The sequence below is a fragment of the Seriola dumerili genome, unplaced genomic scaffold (genome assembly GCF_002260705.1).
Source record: "Seriola dumerili isolate Sdu_G_001 unplaced genomic scaffold, Sdu_1.0 BDQW01000167.1, whole genome shotgun sequence".
NCBI classification, from domain to species: domain Eukaryota; kingdom Metazoa; phylum Chordata; class Actinopteri; order Carangiformes; family Carangidae; genus Seriola; species Seriola dumerili.
The window spans coordinates 2,198,258-2,210,464 of record NW_019174422.1 but is presented as its reverse complement, the minus strand read 5'-3'; the positions used below and the strand labels follow the sequence as shown (position 1 = coordinate 2,210,464).

Sequence of the window (12,207 nt, the reverse complement as noted above, 5' to 3'; positions counted from 1 at the left end):
AATCTGTTGAACAGTGTACTGATAAATACCTTCCTATATGTCTTTGCAGGTTTTTTATTGATAGACATTGTGCTGGTCCTACACCACAAACTCAAAATCTTATTTTAGCCTCCGTGTGGTTGGCAGTCAGTATAACTCTCAGTATACTCTGGTCATGTACTTTTCTAGGACCCTCTGGTTTCTTTGGCTTTGTGGTTTCAAACAGGAAATTTCTGTAATGTTTTCATGCACACCTGCCACACAGTTTAACTCTGATGCCCATACGATATGTCTCAAGAATTATTGGATGGATTGCCATGAAACTTTGTCTCCACATTCAGCTTCCCATCTGGATGATTTTTTACCTTTGGAGGTCCTTTAACTTTTTCTTTGCGACCATCATCAGGTCAAATATCTAGGTTGGTCAATGCTTTCATGACCAAATACCTGCAAAAGTAACACCTCAACAAAACCAACAAAGAAACATCTCAACAAAGAATCCCAAACTGATGGTTGGGGTCATTGTATAGTAATTGGAAATGCTCATGCTTTTTTGAATAAGAATTAAAAAGTGAAGATATGAACAGATATAACATTCTCTTTTAACTAGATATGAGAGCTGGTTGCATCTTTCACTATGCAGCGAAGGTGGTGTGAGCTAGTTAACAGTTTTCCACTGGTGGAAACTTGGCTCATAGCAAAGCTTCAACACAGGAAGACTACCCTCTTACCTAAAATAGGTGATACGTTTGAAAAGCAAATAATTGACTTTGTTGAATAGAGTATGTGAAATATTTCTCTTTGTGGACCATCATTTCCAATACAGAAAAGAACTGGGTTAACTGGTTTACTTTCATCCATTTTTTTTTTCAGGTGAACTTGACCTCGACCTTGACAGAAAGCTTGACCTTACCCTTGGCCAAGTTGTTTTAGATTCCTCCAGTTCCCTAACATCTCTTATTTACCTATTCATTTGACAACAGGTTAAAGGTTTTTTTACATCATTAAAAAAGGAAATCTTCACTCACAATTAGTATTTAGGGTTTGTACTAGTAGATTGCACTAGTGTTGAGCTCAGCAGTCTTAAAAGTATTTTCCTTGGTTGGGGTAGTAGACCATTTGACTTTGATGAAGCACTATAAGTGAGATTCAGGATTTCCACTAGTTCTACACATCTTTTATCTTTGTCTTCGTAACACCCGCACATGTACTGTTGCTGATGTGGACCAGTGAAAGTGAGTGGTCTGTGAATGAAATAACTTCAGTTCAGCAAAAGTGGAATCCACTTTAGGCTTGTTATTCCTGTTTTTAATGATCTTCAGCATCAGAATTCTGACTTTTATTGTGGTCCTGGTAACTGCTAACTCTGCCCATGTGTCTTAACTCAAGAGCTTAAATTTGCAATGGAGGGGGCGCTGAACATGTGCTCACTGTTTCCAAAATAGGACATTCAGTGTCACTACTTGTTAGCCAATCACATACAGTCCTCTGTCTGAGAGAAGACAACGGACGGAGGTTCTCTATATTCATCAAGACATTTTGATCACGATGACATCTCTGAAGTTCGCTTCATGTCTGACTATTCTGTTCTTGTGGAGAATAGGTAAGTTGGAGCTTTTGTGGATAAATTTACATCCTTAAATATGTATCTCTATTGTTGGTATATATATATATTTTCAGTCATTATGACAGATTTTTTCATGGCATTAACTCTATACTCTCTTGATCTCTATTCTCCACAGCCTTTGTAACTAATCTCAAGATGTCCTCATCGGTGCGTCAAGACAGTGGTTTTATACCAGCTAAAGTTGGAGACAATGTGACTTTGCAATGTTTCTATGAAGGTAATACTGCAGTGATGTTTTACTGGTATAAACAAACTCTGGGACAGAGACCAAGGCGCATCTCTTCCTTCTATAAACATGACAAAAGTGGCACTTTTAATGACGAATTCAAAAACAATGAACGGTTTTCATTGGAGACTGATAATGGTAAGAACCACCTGACGATCTTGGATTTAAAAATTTTAGACTCAGCGACTTACTACTGTGTAAGTTACTCTGCATACAAGTTTGAATTTACAGAGAGTGTTACTGTCAGTGTAAAGGGTTCAGGATTGAAGATCCAAGCTTTGGTTCATCAGTCAGGCTCTGTGATTCTCAGCTGTACAGTACACATTGGGACCTGTGACGGAGAACACAGTGTTTACTGGTTCAGAAATTCTGAAGAATCTCATCCAGGATTCATTTACACTCATGGAGACAGGAATGATCAGTGTGAGAAGAAACCTGAGACACAAACACAAACCTGTGTCTACAACTTGCCGATGAAGAGCCTGAATCTTTCTAACGATGGGACTTATTGTGCTGTTGCCTCATGTGGACATGTTCTGTTTGGAAACAAGAAAAAGTTGGACTCAGCAGGTAAGTAACAAGATAACAGTGGTTTCATATATACTGTATATGCTATGATCACTCCTGACTCAATTTTCTAAAGCTCTGTAAAATCTCTTACTGTGTGTATCTGCAGATAAGGATGACTCATTTGTCTTGGTGTATTTGTTGAGTGGAGCTTTGGCATTCACCACCATCCCGGCTGTTTTGCTATCATATGCAGCATATAGAATGAACAAAAGCTGTCATCGTACAGGTAGGCAAACTGTCAGTTCTTACTTTTGATAGTGTTTTTATGCACTTAATACTGGAGGTAAAACACTTGAAGTTGATATATGATACAATGAAGTCAAACAAAGCAATACAAGACTGTCAGAAATCTTCCATATGCATATTCCTTATTCCAAAGTTCCCATCATGTTTGAATAGTACATTAAAATCAAACGAAGTTTAAAGAATCTGTCTTTTCTTTCATAACCAGACTCTCAAGCAAGATCGTCACCTGACTCTGCTCCGAATGCAGAAGTGAGTATTATCAAAGCAACACTATAACAAAATATATTCTAGTAGGAGAAAGTGCACAATATAGCTGTTAGGTTGTTTCCACTAAAGGAACTTACTGACCTATAGCCTGAACTTTTAAGCTTGCGTCTTGGCTGTGTTAAACAGCAGAACATTTTAGATATACTGTATGTCCATGAAATCATATATGAGCATCCTAATATGAGCTACATGTTTAGTTACAGGTCATTATGTTCCTGTAGTGGGAACACCTGTGTGTAAAGCACAAAGTTCTATCATATCAGTGTGAATTATAATGTTGCTATTGGTGTGTTCAGTATCAAACAAGTCATGTGTATTAATATCGTAATTTAATGTTAATGTGACATTTTATTACCAGGGTTACCAGGATTCAGACAACCTCCATTATGCAGCTTTGAGGAAACATAAGATCAACAGAACAAAAAGACACAGGGACAACACACAAACTGAATGTGTGTACTCCACTGTAAGGCAGTAGAGCTGGACGTACTTTGTTTCTGTGTAAGAAGTGATTATCTAAATCTGTGTATCAAGCTTGATATTTTTCTTTCTTTAATAGGAGCACTGTTGTAACAATGCTTGTAATGTCCTAATAAAAGAAATGCTTTCAGCAGCCAGGTGTCAGGTTGTTAAAAGTATTATTTTAAGCCATGCCAGCTAGCGGCTCATGGTCTGTCTATCAGTTGGTCCACCTCTGTGTGTCATGGTCTCAGCCTGGAGGCTCCAGGTTTTTGGATTTTCTTGGTTTGGTTTTCTGTGTTTTTGGGTTTCTGTTCTGGGTTTTGAGTGTTTCTGGTTTGGGTGTTTCTGGTGTTTAGTTTAGTCTTCCCTGTCTTGTGCTCTGTTTCCCCGTGCACTTCCTGTTTTATTTTGATAGTCATGTCACCCCAGTGTCTGAGTTCTAGTTTTGCTTCCTTTTGTTAATCATCCCTGATGTGTCCCACCTGTGTCTGCTTCCCCACCTGTTCTCCATTGTTAATCAGTTCCGTTCCTTTAAAAAGCCCTTGTTCTGTCTTGTCTTTGTGGTATCATTGTTGGTGATGAGGTTTGTTTTGTCGGCGGCATCTGTGGATGTATGGATTTTGTTTTTTTTTGTGAATAAATTCCTTGACACTGGTTCCTCCTCCGCCTCTGAGTCTTTCACCCTCAGCCCTGCCTCATCTGGACCGTGACTCTGTGGTCCAACATCCACTGGATGGATTGGCACAAATTTAGTTTCAAATACCCATGGTGCCATGATCATGAATCCTACTGACCTTGCTGATCCCCTGACTTTTCATCTAGTGCCATCACACAATCAAAATTATACATTGTCCAAGAATTTACAAAACCTGCTAAACGTCATGCACGTTAGCATTGTTGTTTTGAGCATGTTAGCATTGTTGTTCTGAGTATGTTAGCACACTGACATATTGTATTTAGCTCAAAGCTCCACTGTGCTGAAGTAAAGCTTCAGAGAGCTGTTAACATGGCATAACATTCTGTCAGATTTCAACTCCATATTCAAAATGAAAAATCTTGATCTGCAATAAACTAGTCAAACAAGTTCTTGATGTGACTGGTGTCATCAAATATGCTATATTTCCCCTCAAACCATGTCTACTGTAGTTTAATTTACTGGCAAACATCTAAGCAACTCATCTCCATGGTGTTGTAGTGACAAATAGAGTTTGCACAGTTGGAAAAAGAGTAAGCAATAAAACACCATCAATAACTACTGTAGAGAACCTGCAGAGAAATTCCCTCAGAGCCACAACTAACCAGCTGCCTCACACTGACTGAGACACTTTATCATAGTCATGTAGCAGGTACTAAATATAACTGAAACCTTACAACCTCATAAACATCTGGCTGTTTATTCCCTACTTGAAGATATAGATGGAAATTTCTCTTTTAAAAATGAGAGAGAGAAAGAAATAACTAGAAGCAGCACACAAGAGATAGGAAGAAGCCTCGCTTTATAGAAAGTGAAAGTTGGCCCTACTGCATCTTTGTTATTTGAGAATGACTAAATCAAAAGCAACTAAAGCTGTCAGCAAAAGCTACCATGCTCACATCCTGAAATGTAAGAGAGAAACAATAAAGAAGCCAACCATGAACTTAAAGAACTTTTGATACAGATGTGTCTTTCCAGCCACGGCTGCATGCTCAGACAGAGCAGGGCCGGCCTTCTCATTGCAAATGAGCAGCATCAAAACCCACCAACACCTGCTGAACATGGCAGGATGAGGAACCAATCTGTTGAATAGTGCACTGATAAATACCTTCCTACATGTCTTTGCAGGTTTTCTATTGATACACATTGTGCTGGTCCTACATCACAAACTCACAATCTTATTTTAGTCTCTGTGTGGTTGGCAGTCAGTATAACTTTCAGTATACTCTGGTCATGTACTTTTCTAGGACCCTCTGCTTTCTTTGGCTTTATGGTTTAAAACAGGAAATTTCTGTAATATTTTCATGCACACCTGCCACACAGTTTAACTCTGATGCCCATACTATTTTAGTAGATTATATCAACTGAAGACTCATCTCTTCTGAGAGCACCTTCTCTCCTAACACCTCTAACACCCCAACATGCTGATACTGTTGTATCAACCAAACAATGGCCATGGTATGTGTGCTAAGCAGCTGGAACAAAATGATATCCCCATCTATCAGTGAATATGTACCAGCAACGTTGTAGCCAAAGCATGGCTGTAGGGATGGAAATGTCTCTCGTTCTGTTGACCACTTCGCCCAGACTCAAATATCTCAAAAACTAGTGGAGATTCATGGTCCCCAGAGGATAAATCCTACTGATTTTGAGGATCTTTTCCTTTAGCACCACCATAAGGTCGACTTTTTAGGTTTCATGTTACACGTCTTCACAATTGTTTCACGGATTTCCATGAAATTTGGTACCGATATCAAAGTTGCCCAGAGGATGAACCCTGGTGACTATGGTGATCCCCTACCTTTTCCCGTATAGTGCCTAAAGCAGGTCAGACTTTTCACTTATCCCCTGAAATGTCTTAACAAATATTGGATGAACATACACAAAATCTGGTACAGACATTCATGGTTTCCACATGATGAATGTTGATGACTTGATGATGATCTCCTGACTCTTCGTCTCATCATATGACATATGTGGTTTTGAGCGATATGTCTCAAGAATTATTGAATGGATTGCCATGAAACTTTGTCCCCATATTCAGCTTCCCATCTGGATGACTTTTTACGTTTGGGGGTCCTTTAACTTTTTCTTTGCCACCATCATAAGGTCAAACTTGTAGTTTGGCCAATGCTTTCATGACCAAATACCTGCAAAAGTAACACCTCAACAAAACCAACAAAGAAACATCTCAACAAAGAATCTCAAACTGATGGTTGGGGTCATTGTATAGTAATTGCAAATGCTCATGCTTTTTGAATAAGAATTAAAAAGTGAAGATATGAACAGGTATAACATTCTCTTTTAACTAGATATGAGAAGCTGGTTGCATCTTTCACTATGCAGTGAAGGTGGTGTGAGCTAGTCAACAGTTTTCCACTGGTGGAAACTTTGGTCATATAAGAGCTTCAACACAGGAAGACTACCCTCTTACCTAAAATAGGTGGTACGTTTGAAAAGCAAACAATTGACATTGTTGAATAGAGTATGTGAAATATTTCTCTTTGTGGACCATCATTTCCAATACAGAAAAGAACTGAGTTAACTGGTTTACTTTCATCCATTTTTTTTTTCAGTTGACCTTGATCTCGACCTTGACAGAAAGCTTGACCTTACCCTTGGCCAAGTTGTTTTATATGCCTCCAGTTCCCTAACATCTCTTATTAACCTTTTCATTTGACATGGATTAAAGGCTTGTTTTTATCATGACAGAATCATTTTGTGGTAGAGAAAAGAAATCTTCACTCGCACATAGTGGTTTGGGGTTGTACTAGTAGATCGCACTAGTGTTGAGCTCAGCAGTCTTAAGATGTGTTTTCCTGGGTTGGGGTAGTAGACCGTTTGACTTTGATATGGCACTATAAGTGAGATTCAGGATTTCCGCTAGTTCTACACTTGTCTGTTGGGAAAAAGTATTGTCAAACATCGTGTATCTTTGTCTTCGTAACACCCACACATGTACTGCTGCTGATGTCGGCCAGTGAAAATGAGTGGTCTGTGAATCAGAGAACTTTAGTTCAGCAAAAGTGGAATACACTTTAGCTTGTTATTCCTGTTTTTATTAATTGTAAGCATCAGACTTCTGAGTCATGTTGTGGTCCTGGTAACTGCTAACTCTGTCCGTGTGTCTTAACTCAAGAGCCAAAATTTGCAATGGAGGGGGCGCTGAACATGTGCTCACTGTTTCCAAAATAGGACATTCAGTGTCACTACTTGTTAGCCAATCACATACAGTCCTCTGTCTGAGAGCAGAGAATATATGGAGGTTCTTTACATTCATCAAAATATTGTGATCACGATGACATCTCTGAAGTTTGCTTCATGTCTGACTGTTCTGTTCTTGTGGATAATAGGTAATTTGGAGCTTTTGTGGATAAATTTACATCCTTAAATATGTATATCTATTGTTGTTATTTTTTTTTTTGTCATTATGACAGATTTTTTCATGGCATTAACTGTATACTCTCTTGATCTCTATTCTCCACAGCCTTTGTGACTAATCTCAAGATGTCCTCATCGGTGCGTCAAGACAGTGGTTTTATACCAGTTAAAGTTGGAGACAATGTGACTTTGCAATGTGTCAATGAAAGTAAAGCTGCAGTGATGTTATACTGGTATAAACAAAGTCTGGGACAGAAACCGAAGCGCATCTCTTCCTACTATAAATATGACAAAAGTGGCACTGTTATTGATGAATTCAAAAACTTTTCACGGTTTTCAGTCGAGATTATTCACGGTAAGAACCACCTGACAATCTCGGATTTACACATTTCAGACTCAGCGACTTACTACTGCGTAAGTTACTCTGCAAACAAGTTTGAATTTACAGAGGGTGTTACTGTCAGTGTAAAGGGTTCAGGATTGAACATCCAAGATTTGGTTCATCAGTCAGGGTTTGAGACCATCCAGCCAGGAGGCTCTGTGACTCTCAGCTGTACAGTACACACTGGGACCTGTGATGGAGAACACAGTGTTTACTGGTTCAAAGACTCTGAAGAATCTCATCCAGGATTCATTTACACTCATGGAGACAGAAATGATCAGTGTGAGAAGAAACCTGAGACACAAACACAAACCTGTGTCTACAATTTGCCGATGAAGAGCCTGAATCTTTCTAACGATGGGACTTATTGTGCTGTTGCCTCATGTGGACATGTTCTGTTTGGAAACAAGAAAAAGTTGGACTCAGCAGGTAAGTAACAAGATAACAGTGGTTTCATATATACTGTATATGCTATGATCACTCCTGACTCAATTTTCTAAAGCTCTGTAAAATCTCTTACTGTGTGTATCTGCAGATAAGGATGACTCATTTGTCTTGGTGTATTTGTTGAGTGGAGCTTTGGCATTCACCACCATCCCGGCTGTTTTGCTATCATATGCAGCATATAGAATGAACAAAAGCTGTCATCGTACAGGTAGGCAAACTGTCAGTTCTTACTTTTGATAGTGTTTTTATGCACTTAATACTGGAGGTAAAACACTTGAAGTTGATATATGATACAATGAAGTCAAACAAAGCAATACAAGACTGTCAGAAATCTTCCATATACATATTCCTTATTCCGAAGTTCCCATCATGTTTGAATAGTACATTAAAATCAAACGAAGTTTAAAGAATCTGTCTTTTCTTTCATAACCAGACTCTCAAGCAAGATCGTCACCTGACTCTGCTCCGAATGCAGAAGTGAGTATTATCAAAGCAACACTATAACAAAATATATTCTAGTAGGAGAAAGTGCACAATATAGCTGTTAGGTTGTTTCCACTAAAGGAACTTACTGACCTATAGCCTGAACTTTTAAGCTTGCGTCTTGGCTGTGTTAAACAGCAGAACATTTTAGATATACTGTATGTCCATGAAATCATATATGAGCATCCTAATATGAGCTACATGTTTAGTTACAGGTCATTATGTTCCTGTAGTGGGAACACCTGTGTGTAAAGCACAAAGTTCTATCATATCAGTGTGAATTATAATGTTGCTATTGGTGTGTTCAGTATCAAACAAGTCATGTGTATTAATATCGTAATTTAATGTTAATGTGACATTTTATTACCAGGGTTACCAGGATTCAGACAACCTCCATTATGCAGCTTTGAGGAAACATAAGATCAACAGAACAAAAAGACACAGGGACAACACACAAACTGAATGTGTGTACTCCACTGTAAGGCAGTAGAGCTGGACGTACTTTGTTTCTGTGTAAGAAGTGATTATCTAAATCTGTGTATCAAGCTTGATATTTTTCTTTCTTTAATAGGAGCACTGTTGTAACAATGCTTGTAATGTCCTAATAAAAGAAATGCTTTCAGCAGCCAGGTGTCAGGTTGTTAAAAGTATTATTTTAAGCCATGCCAGCTAGCGGCTCATGGTCTGTCTATCAGTTGGTCCACCTCTGTGTGTCATGGTCTCAGCCTGGAGGCTCCAGGTTTTTGGATTTTCTTGGTTTGGTTTTCTGTGTTTTTGGGTTTCTGTTCTGGGTTTTGAGTGTTTCTGGTTTGGGTGTTTCTGGTGTTTAGTTTAGTCTTCCCTGTCTTGTGCTCTGTTTCCCCGTGCACTTCCTGTTTTATTTTGATAGTCATGTCACCCCAGTGTCTGAGTTCTAGTTTTGCTTCCTTTTGTTAATCATCCCTGATGTGTCCCACCTGTGTCTGCTTCCCCACCTGTTCTCCATTGTTAATCAGTTCCGTTCCTTTAAAAAGCCCTTGTTCTGTCTTGTCTTTGTGGTATCATTGTTGGTGATGAGGTTTGTTTTGTCGGCGGCATCTGTGGATGTATGGATTTTGTTTTTTTTTGTGAATAAATTCCTTGACACTGGTTCCTCCTCCGCCTCTGAGTCTTTCACCCTCAGCCCTGCCTCATCTGGACCGTGACTCTGTGGTCCAACATCCACTGGATGGATTGGCACAAATTTAGTTTCAAATACCCATGGTGCCATGATCATGAATCCTACTGACCTTGCTGATCCCCTGACTTTTCATCTAGTGCCATCACACAATCAAAATTATACATTGTCCAAGAATTTACAAAACCTGCTAAACGTCATGCACGTTAGCATTGTTGTTTTGAGCATGTTAGCATTGTTGTTCTGAGTATGTTAGCACACTGACATATTGTATTTAGCTCAAAGCTCCACTGTGCTGAAGTAAAGCTTCAGAGAGCTGTTAACATGGCATAACATTCTGTCAGATTTCAACTCCATATTCAAAATGAAAAATCTTGATCTGCAATAAACTAGTCAAACAAGTTCTTGATGTGACTGGTGTCATCAAATATGCTATATTTCCCCTCAAACCATGTCTACTGTAGTTTAATTTACTGGCAAACATCTAAGCAACTCATCTCCATGGTGTTGTAGTGACAAATAGAGTTTGCACAGTTGGAAAAAGAGTAAGCAATAAAACACCATCAATAACTACTGTAGAGAACCTGCAGAGAAATTCCCTCAGAGCCACAACTAACCAGCTGCCTCACACTGACTGAGACACTTTATCATAGTCATGTAGCAGGTACTAAATATAACTGAAACCTTACAACCTCATAAACATCTGGCTGTTTATTCCCTACTTGAAGATATAGATGGAAATTTCTCTTTTAAAAATGAGAGAGAGAAAGAAATAACTAGAAGCAGCACACAAGAGATAGGAAGAAGCCTCGCTTTATAGAAAGTGAAAGTTGGCCCTACTGCATCTTTGTTATTTGAGAATGACTAAATCAAAAGCAACTAAAGCTGTCAGCAAAAGCTACCATGCTCACATCCTGAAATGTAAGAGAGAAACAATAAAGAAGCCAACCATGAACTTAAAGAACTTTTGATACAGATGTGTCTTTCCAGCCACGGCTGCATGCTCAGACAGAGCAGGGCCGGCCTTCTCATTGCAAATGAGCAGCATCAAAACCCACCAACACCTGCTGAACATGGCAGGATGAGGAACCAATCTGTTGAATAGTGCACTGATAAATACCTTCCTACATGTCTTTGCAGGTTTTCTATTGATACACATTGTGCTGGTCCTACATCACAAACTCACAATCTTATTTTAGTCTCTGTGTGGTTGGCAGTCAGTATAACTTTCAGTATACTCTGGTCATGTACTTTTCTAGGACCCTCTGCTTTCTTTGGCTTTATGGTTTAAAACAGGAAATTTCTGTAATATTTTCATGCACACCTGCCACACAGTTTAACTCTGATGCCCATACTATTTTAGTAGATTATATCAACTGAAGACTCATCTCTTCTGAGAGCACCTTCTCTCCTAACACCTCTAACACCCCAACATGCTGATACTGTTGTATCAACCAAACAATGGCCATGGTATGTGTGCTAAGCAGCTGGAACAAAATGATATCCCCATCTATCAGTGAATATGTACCAGCAACGTTGTAGCCAAAGCATGGCTGTAGGGATGGAAATGTCTCTCGTTCTGTTGACCACTTCGCCCAGACTCAAATATCTCAAAAACTAGTGGAGATTCATGGTCCCCAGAGGATAAATCCTACTGATTTTGAGGATCTTTTCCTTTAGCACCACCATAAGGTCGACTTTTTAGGTTTCATGTTACACGTCTTCACAATTGTTTCACGGATTTCCATGAAATTTGGTACCGATATCAAAGTTGCCCAGAGGATGAACCCTGGTGACTATGGTGATCCCCTACCTTTTCCCGTATAGTGCCTAAAGCAGGTCAGACTTTTCACTTATCCCCTGAAATGTCTTAACAAATATTGGATGAACATACACAAAATCTGGTACAGACATTCATGGTTTCCACATGATGAATGTTGATGACTTGATGATGATCTCCTGACTCTTCGTCTCATCATATGACATATGTGGTTTTGAGCGATATGTCTCAAGAATTATTGAATGGATTGCCATGAAACTTTGTCCCCATATTCAGCTTCCCATCTGGATGACTTTTTACGTTTGGGGGTCCTTTAACTTTTTCTTTGCCACCATCATAAGGTCAAACTTGTAGTTTGGCCAATGCTTTCATGACCAAATACCTGCAAAAGTAACACCTCAACAAAACCAACAAAGAAACATCTCAACAAAGAATCTCAAACTGATGGTTGGGGTCATTGTATAGTAATTGCAAATGCTCATGCTTTTTGAATAAGAATTAAAAAGT

General features: G+C 39.0%; 2 protein-coding genes across 2 annotated transcripts; both read left to right on the top strand.

Moving 5' to 3' along the window:
• The first annotated feature begins 1,522 nt into the window (after positions 1–1,522).
• On the top strand, positions 1,523–3,688 carry LOC111226938. Its single transcript, XM_022752255.1, has 5 exons — positions 1,523–1,582; positions 1,722–2,402; positions 2,509–2,628; positions 2,854–2,897; positions 3,274–3,688. The coding sequence occupies exons 1-5, from the start codon at positions 1,528–1,530 to the stop codon at positions 3,391–3,393; spliced, it is 1,020 nt and encodes a 339-aa protein (XP_022607976.1). The 5' UTR covers positions 1,523–1,527; the 3' UTR covers positions 3,394–3,688.
• A 3,676-nt stretch (positions 3,689–7,364) lies between these two features.
• On the top strand, positions 7,365–9,549 carry LOC111226928. Its single transcript, XM_022752236.1, has 5 exons — positions 7,365–7,424; positions 7,559–8,263; positions 8,370–8,489; positions 8,715–8,758; positions 9,135–9,549. Exons 1-5 carry the CDS (start codon positions 7,370–7,372, stop codon positions 9,252–9,254), a joined length of 1,044 nt encoding a protein of 347 aa, XP_022607957.1. The 5' UTR covers positions 7,365–7,369; the 3' UTR covers positions 9,255–9,549.
• Positions 9,550–12,207: the final 2,658 nt, after the last annotated feature.

Excerpts from the sequence above, each read along its gene's own strand:
- LOC111226938 (XM_022752255.1), top strand. The coding sequence starts at position 1,528 with ATGACATCTCTGAAGTTCGCTTCATGTCTGACTATTCTGTTCTTGTGG. Across the intron at positions 1,583-1,721 it reads TCTGTTCTTGTGGAGAATAG|CCTTTGTAACTAATCTCAAG; the intron begins GTAAGTTGGAGC and ends TATTCTCCACAG. Across the intron at positions 2,629-2,853 it reads CAAAAGCTGTCATCGTACAG|ACTCTCAAGCAAGATCGTCA; the intron begins GTAGGCAAACTG and ends TTTCATAACCAG.
- LOC111226928 (XM_022752236.1), top strand. The coding sequence starts at position 7,370 with ATGACATCTCTGAAGTTTGCTTCATGTCTGACTGTTCTGTTCTTGTGG. Across the intron at positions 7,425-7,558 it reads TCTGTTCTTGTGGATAATAG|CCTTTGTGACTAATCTCAAG; the intron begins GTAATTTGGAGC and ends TATTCTCCACAG. Across the intron at positions 8,264-8,369 it reads GAAAAAGTTGGACTCAGCAG|ATAAGGATGACTCATTTGTC; the intron begins GTAAGTAACAAG and ends GTGTATCTGCAG.